The sequence below is a fragment of the Coregonus clupeaformis genome, chromosome 34 (assembly GCF_020615455.1).
Source record: "Coregonus clupeaformis isolate EN_2021a chromosome 34, ASM2061545v1, whole genome shotgun sequence".
Classification (NCBI taxonomy): Eukaryota; Metazoa; Chordata; class Actinopteri; order Salmoniformes; family Salmonidae; genus Coregonus; species Coregonus clupeaformis.
Window position 1 is genome coordinate 28,878,271 of NC_059225.1, and position 12,643 is coordinate 28,890,913.

Sequence of the window (12,643 nt, forward strand, 5' to 3'; positions counted from 1 at the left end):
CAAATTAAGACAACAACTAGCATTAAAAAAAACGTTTTTACGCAATGAGCCTGACGCAACAGATCAGAACCTTTAGCTTATACTTTTGATAAACTATTAGGCTATTTCTTCACATTATAAGCGCAGCAATGCGCACACGGCAATGTTCCATTAGCGGGAAAACACCATTATCAAAAGTGACCGCAAATGCGATTATGCATGTAATGCTTTTATTATAAAGGTGCATTTTATAATGTTGCCGGACAAATTCAATCAGCAACAGGAAAACTCTAATACTAACTCTAATACTCTAATAAAACTCTAGTATGTTTGTCTGCATATCACTTTTATAATAATCTTTTGATTATTCAGGGTTTTACCGTAAAAGCGGATTAATGTGCTTAATTTTAAGAAGTTATTTGGCCACATTAGTTGTGATACAAACATTTTCAAAACATATAGGCTTATGGGCTAGGCTACATGAGATGTTTGACTATGATTAGAAGAAGTCCAAAAAAAAAGGCATTGTTTCTTGCCTTACGCTGGGCATCATTCACAAGTGATAATATATAATTCACAAGTGATAGGCTAATATTGTCACCGATCAGTTTTTCTTTCCATGTCAGCAGTCTATGGAACAACGTAAGAGAGCAATCCATGATTTGGTTTTGTTTACCTGGCCACTGTCACCAAATTACTGCTGACAGGGTAAGGAAACCAAAATGTTTTTTTTTGGGGGGGGGGGCGAACTATCCCTTTAAGGGAATAAGGAAATACATCCTAATAAAGAGGACTAATGGAACTTCCAGACCCACCGAAAAGACCAGCTCGGGGCCTTCCAGGTTCACTATCTGCATGGCCGTCATGTCCTGGTTGTTCTCCATGCTCTTGGCTGTCACCATGAAGCGCAGATTGGACTGGCAACCCAGCTTGGGCATGTACTTCTGGGCCAGCACGACCACCTGCACCCTCGATACTGTTGGTCACAGGGAGAAAGAGTTTTGACAATAAACCCGAACCGGACAAATTCAATCAGCAACAGGAAAACTCTAATACTAACTCTAATACTCTAATAAAACTCTAGTATGTTTGTCTGCATATCACTTTTATAATAATCTTTTGATTATTCGGGATTCACCGTTGCTTACCATTTGGTACCAGGTTGTTACCTGTAAAGCCTTTTGAAGTACGTACTGGAGAGTATCCCATCATTACCTCACAATCTCTTACAATACAATACATACACACATACCTGCTGAAACAGGATGGTAACATAAATCTCTAAGGACTGTAAAGTAAAGCATTTCCTATAAGCAGTTGAGGATTTTATTTCAGAGGAGTGGTCTGAAAGCTTTGCAGGACTATCGTACAAAGTTGTGATACATGGAGACATTCTCAAGCCCAAAAAGACATACAGTACAGTACGTATGTAAAGGGTCACCCCGGTTTCCACTCACACTCCATGGGGTTCAGAGTGACGTCAAAGCTCTCCTGCTTGAACTGAGCTCTTTGGATGTTAGTGTAGTAGACTGTGGAGCCCACCAGGAAGCCACGGATGATGCGTGTGTCTTCACTCAGGTTCCTGAAGACCACAGCCATCTGGAAGTCATGGCCAATCTTCACCTGCTCCACTGGTGTCTCCAGCGTCATCTCCACGTTAGCCTCTGGGATCTCCTGCTCGTCGTCGTATTGCATATCCATCTTGTAGGTACTCTCGGCTTTCTTCATGGTCACTTCATCCTTACTGCTGCCTGTGCGTGTGTGGGGAGATGGAGGGGAATAGAGTTAACATGGGACTGGTGGTCTGGTGCTTAAACAGAAACCCAGCCTAAAACCCCAAAGAGCAAGCAGTGCAGATGTGGAAGCACGGTGGCTAGGAAAAAGGAACCTAGGAAGAAACCTAGAGAGGAACCAGGCTCTGATGGGTGACCAGTCCTCTTCTGGCTGGTGGAGATTATAAGAGTACATGGCCATTAAGGCTAGATCATTCTTCAAAATGTTGAAATGTTCATAGATGACCAGCAGTCTCAAATAATAATCACAGTGGTTATAGAGGGTGCACCAGGTCAGCACCTCAGGAGTAAATGTCAGTTGGCTTTTCATAGCCGAGCAATCAGAGGTTGAGACAGCAGGTGCGGTAGAGAGAGAGCGAGAGAGAACACATATATCGCTGCATCAACGGTTTGAAACCGGCCCACTGCTATTTTAGCAACTCCCTTCTATCTTTTCTCTCTCTCTATTCCATACAATAGCCAAAAAACAATACAATAGAAATTACTGCATCGATACAGCAGTAATTGAAAAGTAATTTGAAAAGCAGTGGTAGCGTAGTCATTTCTATACTTCATTCTTGTTGCATTAGTTTCATGAGAAATTGTACAAACTGCCAATAACAAACGGACTTTCAGTAAAATGTAGCATTAAATGTGCAGTTGCACCCTTGCCAGCCTACTCCCTTGTCCAGGTGCCACATACCTTCTGGGTATTTGTACGTCTCTGTAATGTCCATTGGCTCATAATTCTTTCCACCAACGGACTTCGTCACTACTTTCTTGCCGACATAGGTTGTGTCCACGCTTAGTAACTCAGTTTTCCCAGTTTGTGGATTTAGCTTGTGGTAGTAAACGTTGCTATTCACCTGAGGTTAAAAGAAAGAGATAAATGTCAATATTGTGATTGTTTAAAAAATAAAGAAAATGTAATGCAAGTGTGTGCAAGCATATACAGTTATAAAGCATAAGTGTGTTATGCTTCATAATGGTATAGATGATGAAGGCATTATAATAATAATATGCCATTTAGCAGACGCTTTTATCCAAAGCGACTTACAGTCATGTGTGCATACATTTTTATGTATTGGTGGTCCTGGGGATCGAACCCACTACCCTGGCGTTACAAGTGCCATGCTCTACCAATTGAGCTACAGAGGACCATTATGTTAGAACAGTGTTACTTGTCAAGCTCAAAGAAAATGTATGGTTTTACCGCAATTTCTGTTTAATCCACCAGAAAAGACAGAACAAATATTACAACAAATATTATGGTTAAACACAAATATAGTATTTGATCAAATAAAACTATTTTTGGAGAAAAATAAAGAATAAAGGTATCATCTTTATTAATGACATCATAAATAGGACCGGTGAAGTTATGTCACGCAGCTAACAAAAATATATGGAAATGTCTGCTCTATACAAAATTATAACCAACTGATTGCAGCATTACCACAAAAATAGAGGGGGCAAGTGGAAGGGGGAGAAGATAAGGAACTGTCGACCCTACATTAAAAACCAAAATTGGTTAAAGAAAATTGTGATAATAAATAAAAAAATATTTTTTCTATATTGTAGTTGACATCAAACCATGAAATAACACATATGGAATCATGTATTAACCAAAAAACTGTAAAAAAAATAAAATATATTTTATATTTGAGATTCTTCAAATAGCCACCCTTTACCTTGACAGCTTTGTGTCCTTTGTCCTTTGGTCTGGAGTCCAAATTGGAGATTTTTGGTTCCAACCACTGTGTCTTAGTGAGACACGTTGTGGGTGAACGAATGATCTCCGCATGTGTATTTCCCACCGTAAAGCATGGAAGAGGAGGTGTTATGGTGTGGGGGTGTTTTGCTGGTTACACTGTCTGTGATTTATTTAGAATTCAAGGCACACTTAACCAGCATGGCTACCACAGCATTCTGCAGCGATACGCCATCCTATCTGGTTTTTCAACAGGACAATGACCCAACACACCTCCAGGCTGTGTAAGGGCTATTTTACCAAGAAGGAGAGTGATGGAGTGCTGCATCAGATGACCTGGCCTCCACAATCCCCCGACCTCAACCCAATTGAGATGGTTTGGGATGAGTCGGACCGCAGAGTGAAGGAAAAGCAGCCAACAAGTGCTCAGTATATGAGGGAACTCCTTCAAGACTGTTGGAAAAGCATTCCAGGTGAAGCTGGTTGAGAGAATGCCAAGAGTGTGCAAAGCTGTCAAGGCAAAGGGTGGCTATTTGAAGAATCTCAAATATAAAATATATTTTGATTTTTTAACACTTTTTTGTTTACTACATGATCCCATATGTGTTATTTCATCATTTTGATGTATTCAATATTATTCTACAATGTAAAAAATAGTACAAATAAAGAAAACCCTTGAATGAGTAGGTGTGTCAACACTTTTGACTGGTAGTGTATATATAAATAAAAGTATTGTTTGACCTCAGCAAAAACAAATGGGGCATCAAATTGATAGCTGAGCATTCCTTCCTTGATGGCTTTCACAGAGCAAGGTCCACAGCGGTAATATCCTGCAAAAATAATGTCAACAACCCATCAACCCATCTGTTTGACATTTAAAGGGATAGTTCATTTTTATTTATCTTTTTGCGTATTTTCGACTTCCCTAGGGTGCTGTTGTTTACATTTTTAAATTTTGATATTCATTAGCTGGTTATTTAGCATTGTCTAGAATATATTTGCTAGCATTGTTTTGAGAATATTCCAATGCTATTGGAAAAAGGTTTGTATTTGTGGATTGTATCAGGGGATTGCTACATTCCCCAAAAATGCTAGCCAGGAGATTATAGACGTTGTTTATTAAATAACCTAGTGAACATTGTCAAGGTGCAATCAATGCTTTTGAGAGCCATTTTCTTCATTTCTATTAATTTTATTGGCACCCTTGCACTTTCATAAATAATTCCCAAATTCTTCTAAAATAAATTTAAATTGCAAAAAACTTTTGGTGAAATGGTAGGGACAAAATTATTAGCAACCAAGAGCTAATACTTGGTTGCATAGCCTTTGGCCAAGGTAACTGCCCATGAATGCTTCTTGTAGCCATCGAGCTTTCTACTGGAAGTTTGGCCCACTTGCCATAAGTTTTCGATGGGATTCAGACATGGACTCAATGCTGGCCACTCCAGAACAGTCCAGTGTTTCTTCTTGAACCAGTCCTGGGTGCTTTTTGATGTGTTTGGGGTCATTGGAAAACCCACCACCTTTGACAGAGACTCAGTTTTTGGGCACTGGGTTGAAAAGGGCAGTTCCATAAGGGCAGACAAAGGAAATCAAGGATCTGGAAAGATTCTGTTTCGTGGAATGGTCTAAGATCCCTCCCAATGTGTTCTCCAATCTCATAAAAATGAAATCCCCAGTGTTGTTATCCTCGCAAGGATAGGGTGCTGGAGTACTGAAAACAAAGGTTTAATCATCCCCTATCTTTGTGAGATTTTTTTGTATTTTTTGTTAAACAAAATCTGTTTAGCTGAGCAATTGTATTAGTATAAAATAATATAATTTTCAAAAAGGAATTAGAATAGAATATATCTCAGTATTTGTATTATTTATTTTATACAGTTTTTTTTGCTCATCTTTATCGATGGTGCCAATAATTATAGACCCCACTGTATATGAAGGGTTTGATTCCAAAATGCGATAAACACAAATTTTTCACATATACATTTTTTCCTCTGAAATGAATGCTCATGGATCCCTTTCTATGTGTATGAATTATGGTTGTTCTCATACTTTTAAAACATATACTTTAGATGTGCTTTAGAATGTGTTTTGTTGCAAACCGAGATATCCGACACACTTGTTTCATACCAAAATGTGCTATATCCAGAGCCATGTGTTTAGAGAGTTGGGACATTGAGGTTTCTGCATTATGATGCGTTTACATGACACAACAACATTCTTTGGCAGCCATACACCAAGGTGATATTCACAACATAAGAAGGAATTCCCCTCAACCACACCCACAAATTGGGGAAAACAAACATTCTTTCTTTACAAAAAAATAACTTTGTCGTAGATTTTTTTGTTATACAGAAATAACAAATTATGCCGAAAAGCTGCTGTGTTTTCAATGTACATGTAACCAGGTCAAAAATCCCGACCTACGGTTCGCAATGCTCCCATGTAGGGAAATAGAGCCTGCGAGAAGAGCCCTGTGGCTTCAGGCTATTTGGAGTGGGAGAGTGGGAAATATGGGGACCTGGTGTCCAAGTAGGCTACATGTAGCTATGTGTGTGGAAAACCTTTCATCACACGTAAGACATTTAACTTGTTTAGTCAAAATCCACAAAGAAATGGTTAATTGACCACAAAATCAACATTTTGCAATCGCCATCTCGGTCTCCGGACTTGAACCCCACTGAAAGCCTGTGGTTTGAATTTAAGAGGGCAGACCATAAGTGCAGACAAAGGATATCAAGGATCTGGGAAGATTCTGTATGGAGGAATGGTCTAAGATCCCTTCCAATGTGTTTTCCAATCTCATAAAACATTTTAGAAAAAGGCTCAGTGTTGTTACCCTCACAAGGGTTGGGTGCTGGAGTATTGAAAACTTTTTTAGATTTGTTTTATTACTTGTTAAACCAAATCTCTTTCTCTGAGCAATTGTATTAGTATAAGATAATATAATTTCCCCAAAAAATGTACGCTTACATTATAGCTCAGTATTTGTATTATTTATTTTATACAGACTTTTTTGCTCATCTTTATCAAGGGTGCCAATAATTATGGACCCCACTGTATCTTAAATGGATGCGTTGTCATAAATTTGACGATGCAATTTTGAAGCCCATTCTAAGCCTACAAAATGTGCATAAAGAAATGAAAATGACGTCGCCCTCTCCCATCGTATAGCAATAATGTGTGTGGGCCCTACTTAATTATCTTATTTTCTCTCTTACCATCACTGGTTTCCTGGGGGGTGGCATCCACCACCTGCCAGCCACCTAAGTCATGGCCTGCGGGGAGGTCAGGTCTGGACATGTTAACCTCATTCCAGCAGTGGTAGTTCCTGTGGAGACAATGCACACCTCTCTCGAACACTATCTGGCATCCTGCACCACTAAGGGACATAATCTGGCATCATGCATTACTCAGGAACACCATCTGGCATCCTGCATCACTCAAGTACACCATCTGTCATCCTGCATCACTCAGGTACACTATATAGCATCCTGCACCACTCAGGAACACTATCTGTCATCCTGCATGACCATTTTCTTCTTGAAGCACGACCCAGTGATATAAAGATAACAGGAGCCTCTAGTCTATTTCACCCCCCACCACGCTATGACTAAACTGTTTTTACAGTACGTACAGTGAGATATATAAATATGAAGATATAGAAACCTACATTCTGGGATTTCATTTCATTCAATGCGAATGAATAAGCAGAAATATAACTACAAGAAAGAGTCCCTGGTAAGGCGCTCGTTCAGTTCAAGTCGATTTCTCACGACGTTGAAGTTGAGATCCGTGATTAGGTTCCCTGTGTTGTCGTGGGCGGAGTTGAAGTTGGTGATCACCCTGGCAGGGATTCCCAGGCACCGCAAGACTGGGGAAGGGGAGGGGACACCGTTAAAGAGGCTAGGCAACACTTCAAAATAAGCATATCAATTAACATGCAGTCGTTAAAAGGAGAACATTTTTAACTAATACATTCAATGTATTCAATCAAAGTGTGTTTCATTTGCACAGCAGCGGGCCTTGTGTGAGGAAACTGCTACCTATTTTTTTTGTCAATAGGAAATGGGCCCTGGGGTTTGTTCACCCAAATTACCAATTTTCCACAGCTTTTGCATACCTAGAAAGTGGCCTATGGGCCAGACTAGTCAGAAAGCAGTATTGAGCTACGGCTTAGCATTAGCATCTATAGGTGCAAAACAATGGGGATAGTAGAACTCCTGTAAGCATGTTCTAATCTAGATAGCACACATGCTAATCATCTCAAAATAACTAATATCCCTCTAAGGGACTGACTCCAAGAAAACAAATGGCCTCTATAGGTCATTATCAATAAAATGTCACAATACTGTGCAGAGCGTTCGATTTGGCTGCTGGGGGGCAAGGAGACCCACAGCTCTGCTAAAATCGTTGACAACTACGTGCCTTTATCAAGGGATTGTTAAATAAATTGTATAACTATTTGGTGATCAGGTCTGCTGAAGGGAAGGCATACAGAAGCATGTCTGGCCACTTGTGTGCCAGCGCGTCCACGCCTAGAGGAGCGTTGTGATCTCTCATCGTGAAGAACAAGCGACAGTGTGCGTTGTCCTGCGATGCATAGAGCCCTGCCGTAATGTCCCCATCCCTCCTCAACGACTTCGAGATTAAGTCACCACTCCCCTGGTAAGGGGTTCCCCGCGACAGTAAATCTGCACCTGCGTTTAGTCTGCCTGGCACGTGTTGCTCTGAGAGACAACAGATGTTCGCTGCTCCATAGCAAGAACTCTTTCGCCAGAGAGTGGAGTTGGCGGGAGTGCCTTCCTCCTTGGCGGTTGATATACGCCATCGTAGACGTATTGTCCGACCTAACCAGGTCATGTTGGCCCTGTAGGAATAGACGGAAATGCCTGAGGGCTAGTAACACAGTGTAGAACTCGAGAACATTAATATGACGTCCGAAGCTTCGCTTTATCGAACAACCACCTGATTGGTTTGTGTGACGTCATCTATCATAATTTGGCTGTTCTAAATTAGTTTGACCAGCAGGTGACACTAGTGTTGATCAAAGCCTCAAGCTTCAAGTAATGAACCTATTTTCGACACAATTGGTTGGAAATGATGAATGCTTCAGGAAGCTTCGTTTCCCCATCACTACCGTTGACCGTACGCCCTTCGTGGACTGCCCCCCATCCCTGTAGTGACGCATCCGTCATGGAGACTCTCCCACTAGGGCAGCCCTGCGTCAACAGGGATGGGTCGCTCCAGCATTTAAGTGCCGATAGACACTTTGGAGAGAGAATCACTCGCCTGTGCCTGTGGAGAAACGGGTCCAAGCGGAGTGAGGTCAACCAACGTTGGAAGTCTCTCATGAGGAGGAGACCAAGCGGAACTACCACAATCATGGAGGCCATGAGCCGAAGAATCCGCAGACACATCCAGTACGTGACTGACGTTGCCGGGCGAAACCCTGAGAGGCAGTGGTGAAAAGCTGTCACTCTCTCCACGGTGAGGGCTGCTCGACAGGCTAGAGAGTCCAGAGACAATCCCAAAAATAGTTTCTGCTGGGTTTGGCACTATTTATCCTGAAGCCTAGAGCGAGCAGGTGTGACAAGAGCTTACTTTGTGAATGTCCGTGGGGCAAGGGACAGACCAAATGGCAAGTGTGCAGGATAAACTCTGATGTGGAAACAAGCATCCTTGAGGTCTACTGTGGTGAACCACTTGTTTGGCCGAATCGAATCTAACCGCATGCATTCGAAATCTGTAGACCCTCAGATGCTTTTAGAGGTGCCGTAAATCCAGGATGGGGCATGTGGATCAAGAAGTAACTTCCGAAGAAGCCGTGTTGAGCTTCCTCCCTCGGTCCCTTGGACAACAGAGACTGTATTTCAACTGAGGACTCGGTCCGCTTCCCCCTGTGCAGTGGACTGCACTATTCCCATAAAACGTGGGGGGACCCCTGCGAATTGTAGTCTGTACCCCTGGTCTACGGTGCGTAGGGGAGATTGCACTGCTCTCTGTGAGGAGCAAGGGAATTCGCCTGTCCCCTGGGGGGAAGTTGCTCCACTGTAGCGTCTCCGCATGTGGGCAACCTGGTGGCCAGACGAGGACGCCCTCGAGAGGTTGATTGATTTGAATGGGAACATTCTGAACCATCACCCTCGGCCCATGGGCCTGGATGTGATGTGAACTCTTTATTTGAGAATTGAACTTGGGGAACAGTGGTGTTGGCCTGCCCCAACGGGTGATTCTGGGTTTTGAGGTAGGGGGCTCCTGTGCTATACCTCTGCCATTTGTAAACGTGCTTGTGTGGCCTGACGCGGGACTCCTGAGGAGAATGTAGTCGTCGAGGTCGGAAGAGCTCTGCCGGCTCCTTGAGCCCCATGCCTTGTGTTCGGTGTGACGCTTCTTCCCCTTCCCTCTGGATGGAGCCGAGGGGGCCTATACCCTGTGTCCGTCCCTGGGTCGGAGCTGCCGGAGAAGGCTGCTGAGGCTTCTTAGGGATCCTCCAGTTCTGGGTGTGAGGTCTCATGGTGATGACCTGGGTTGGGGCTTTCAGCCTGTTTCCATGGTAACAGGGAGCCCAGTGCCTCAGTCTCCTTTTTCTTAGACTCAAACCTGGCCTGTATCTCCGATATGGCTGGTCCAAACAGTCTGGTGGGATCGATCTTCCCATTCAGGATCTTTCCCTTCTCCCTCTGACACCCTTGCATTGTTCAGTCAGAGGGCTCTCGGTACACTTGAGGGTCCAGGTGGTATGGTTGGGAAGGTGACTTGGCTCCATTAGCTTCTCCCGGTCGACAGTGCCAAGGGCAGCTGCGTTCATGGAGCGCCCTGCCTGAGCCATCCCGACGACTCCATGCAGTGCACATCCAAGTGGTGGTAGCCAGTCACAGGAGAAGGTGACTTGAGTGGCTCTGCCCAGGAAGACTCCAACAACGCCATACAGTCTAGGAAGGCTGGTACACACTGTCGGACGGATGTAGAATTACTCAGAGGAGATTCCATCCATTTTAGTTTTCTAGGAAGGTGGGGGCGGCATGGGATACTCAACATCAAGATTGGTGGCAGGACGTCTGATTGCCTCGAAGAAGGGGAGGTCAGTTATTGACTCCTGCCCTACCTCTTCAGTCTGGCTGGGTAGCACAAACTGAGCAGAAGGGAGAAATTCTTCTTCAGAGACGTAATCCATCTCCTGGTCAGAGAGGGCACTGCCTGATGCGGCAAGAGATATGCTGTTGTCCTCACTTCCGGATTTGTCGGAATTAAGGTCTGCCCCCCCCGGAAATATGGGGGTCCTCCGAATCAGCCTGAAGCACGAGCGGAGGGGAAGCCTGAGTAGCTTTTCCCTCCTCTGGGACTTTGTTGATAACAGAGTCATCCTCGAGCAAAGATGAGGCCTGGGCAATACTTTCCATGTACTTCACTCTACATCTAAGGACACTGGAGCCCAGCTGAGCGCAATGCACACAACTAGCAGGGTTGACGATAGCCTCCATAGCGTGTTCAATGCCGAGGCAGGTAGTACAGAAGGGATGGGGATGCATCTGGGAAATGTAATGCCCACAATTGCCAGGGCAAGCTTTGCTAGGTGTGCACTGCTTTTTCTCCCCCTTTCCTGACGACTTGGCCGAAATCTCGTTTCGATCAGACGGACAAAAGCAAATGGAATTACCAGGGAGCTAGCTAGCTACTCCACGTGCTGCTACTACGTCGCAAAGTCGGGAGAGACACAGGGTAACATGCGCTTGAGCCAGGTAAGCATAACCAGAAAGCTTTATTTATCAGGGTGGTGGGAAATAAATACCGTCTTTATACTTTTGGTGTAGTGAAAGTAGAGCTAACAGGGATGCTAGCTAATTAGCTGGCTATCTTCACCTGAGTGACGATAACCAGCTAGCCGAGACATTGAGTGAAGTACCAAGTGCCGACTCGGTGTGTAAACCAAGTTACTTGAGGTAAAAATGCATGGCTAGGTTATCTTTTACAGGAGAATGTAAACGGAATGGTGCTTGTAATGGTGGGGCAACACACTGTAAAGAAACAGCACCGCTTGTGTTAGCCAAACAAACCGAATGGGGGTTTAGCACAGAGGTTGATAGCTAAAACACCTATGGTGCCGTTAGCCCACTAGCTAGCTAAGTCACTCGAAAGTTCTTTAAGCTAACTCCAAAAACTGGGAACCGACGTAGAGCTAGAAACCATGGGTAGAAGTAGCTAAATCTTTTCAAAAACCTGCTATTATCAGGATGCTAAAGCAGTGTAGCTAGCAAATTAACAACGCTATTTATGTGCTGTAGCTAGCCAATAACAAACAAGCTAACTGAGGTAACTTCACTACGTAAAGTGAAACTGAAGTTAGCAGGAGCCACTCAACGCTCCCACACTGAAAGGAACAGTTAAGTTGAGAGCTAGTTTTCTGATGAAAGCTGCTTAATGGGTTAATAACCAAATAGTAACCAAATATACTTGTTAAGAGGCGAAGAATGAGGAAACGCAGGGCGTACACCCACAAAGCTCTGATTGGCCTGTTAGGTGTGATTGAATAAGGCTTCAACCAATAACATGTAAAAGAGGGCGTATCCCATTAATGAGATTTCAAACTGAATTGATTGAAAGAGAACGATGTTGAAAAGGGATGTTAGCAAAGTTAGCTAAGTAGGCCTACGCTGGTTGGAGAGAAAAGTACATTAGGTCTACTTACCACTAAGTTTCTACCGGTAGCTTGCAAAGACACTTGAAACCCTACCTCTTTAAGGAATACCTGGGATAGTATAAAAGTAATCCTTCTACCCCCCCCACAAAAAATAAAATAAAAAATAAAATAATGCATTTTATACTTGGAAAGTGGTTGTCCCACTGGCTATCATAAGGTGAATGCACCAATTTGTAAGTCGCTCTGGATAAGAGCGTCTGTTAAATGACGTAAATGTAAATGTAAACATTATAAGCTAACAGTGTATCGGCAAATGCACCCTTCTGCTGCTTGACAGGCATGGGAAGTTAACCTAAACCACTATACTTGTCAGGTATAGTTCACTTATTTTATATCCTTCAAATAGCCAATTAAATCAAATCAAATTGTATTTGTCACATACACGTGTTTAGCAGATGTTATTGCGGGTGTAGCGAAATGCTTGTGCTTCTAGCTCCGACAGTACAGTAATATCTAACAAGTAATATCTCACAATTTCACAAC

At 43.2% G+C, this 12,643-nt stretch overlaps 1 protein-coding gene across 1 annotated transcript in view; it reads right to left on the reverse strand.

Moving 5' to 3' along the window:
* Window positions 1–576: 576 nt before the first annotated feature.
* Window positions 577–12,643, reverse strand: part of LOC121549549 (coagulation factor XIII A chain-like) — a 51,767-nt gene continuing 39,700 nt past the window's right edge. Inside the window, exons 5-11 of the mRNA XM_041861348.1 lie at window positions 7,186–7,333; window positions 6,681–6,790; window positions 4,201–4,289; window positions 2,455–2,617; window positions 1,437–1,730; window positions 795–955; window positions 577–609 (exon numbers count right to left, since the gene is read on the reverse strand). Of these exons, the coding sequence (XP_041717282.1) occupies window positions 577–609; window positions 795–955; window positions 1,437–1,730; window positions 2,455–2,617; window positions 4,201–4,289; window positions 6,681–6,790; window positions 7,186–7,333 (998 nt within the window). The remainder of the gene's footprint in view (window positions 610–794; window positions 956–1,436; window positions 1,731–2,454; window positions 2,618–4,200; window positions 4,290–6,680; window positions 6,791–7,185; window positions 7,334–12,643) is intronic.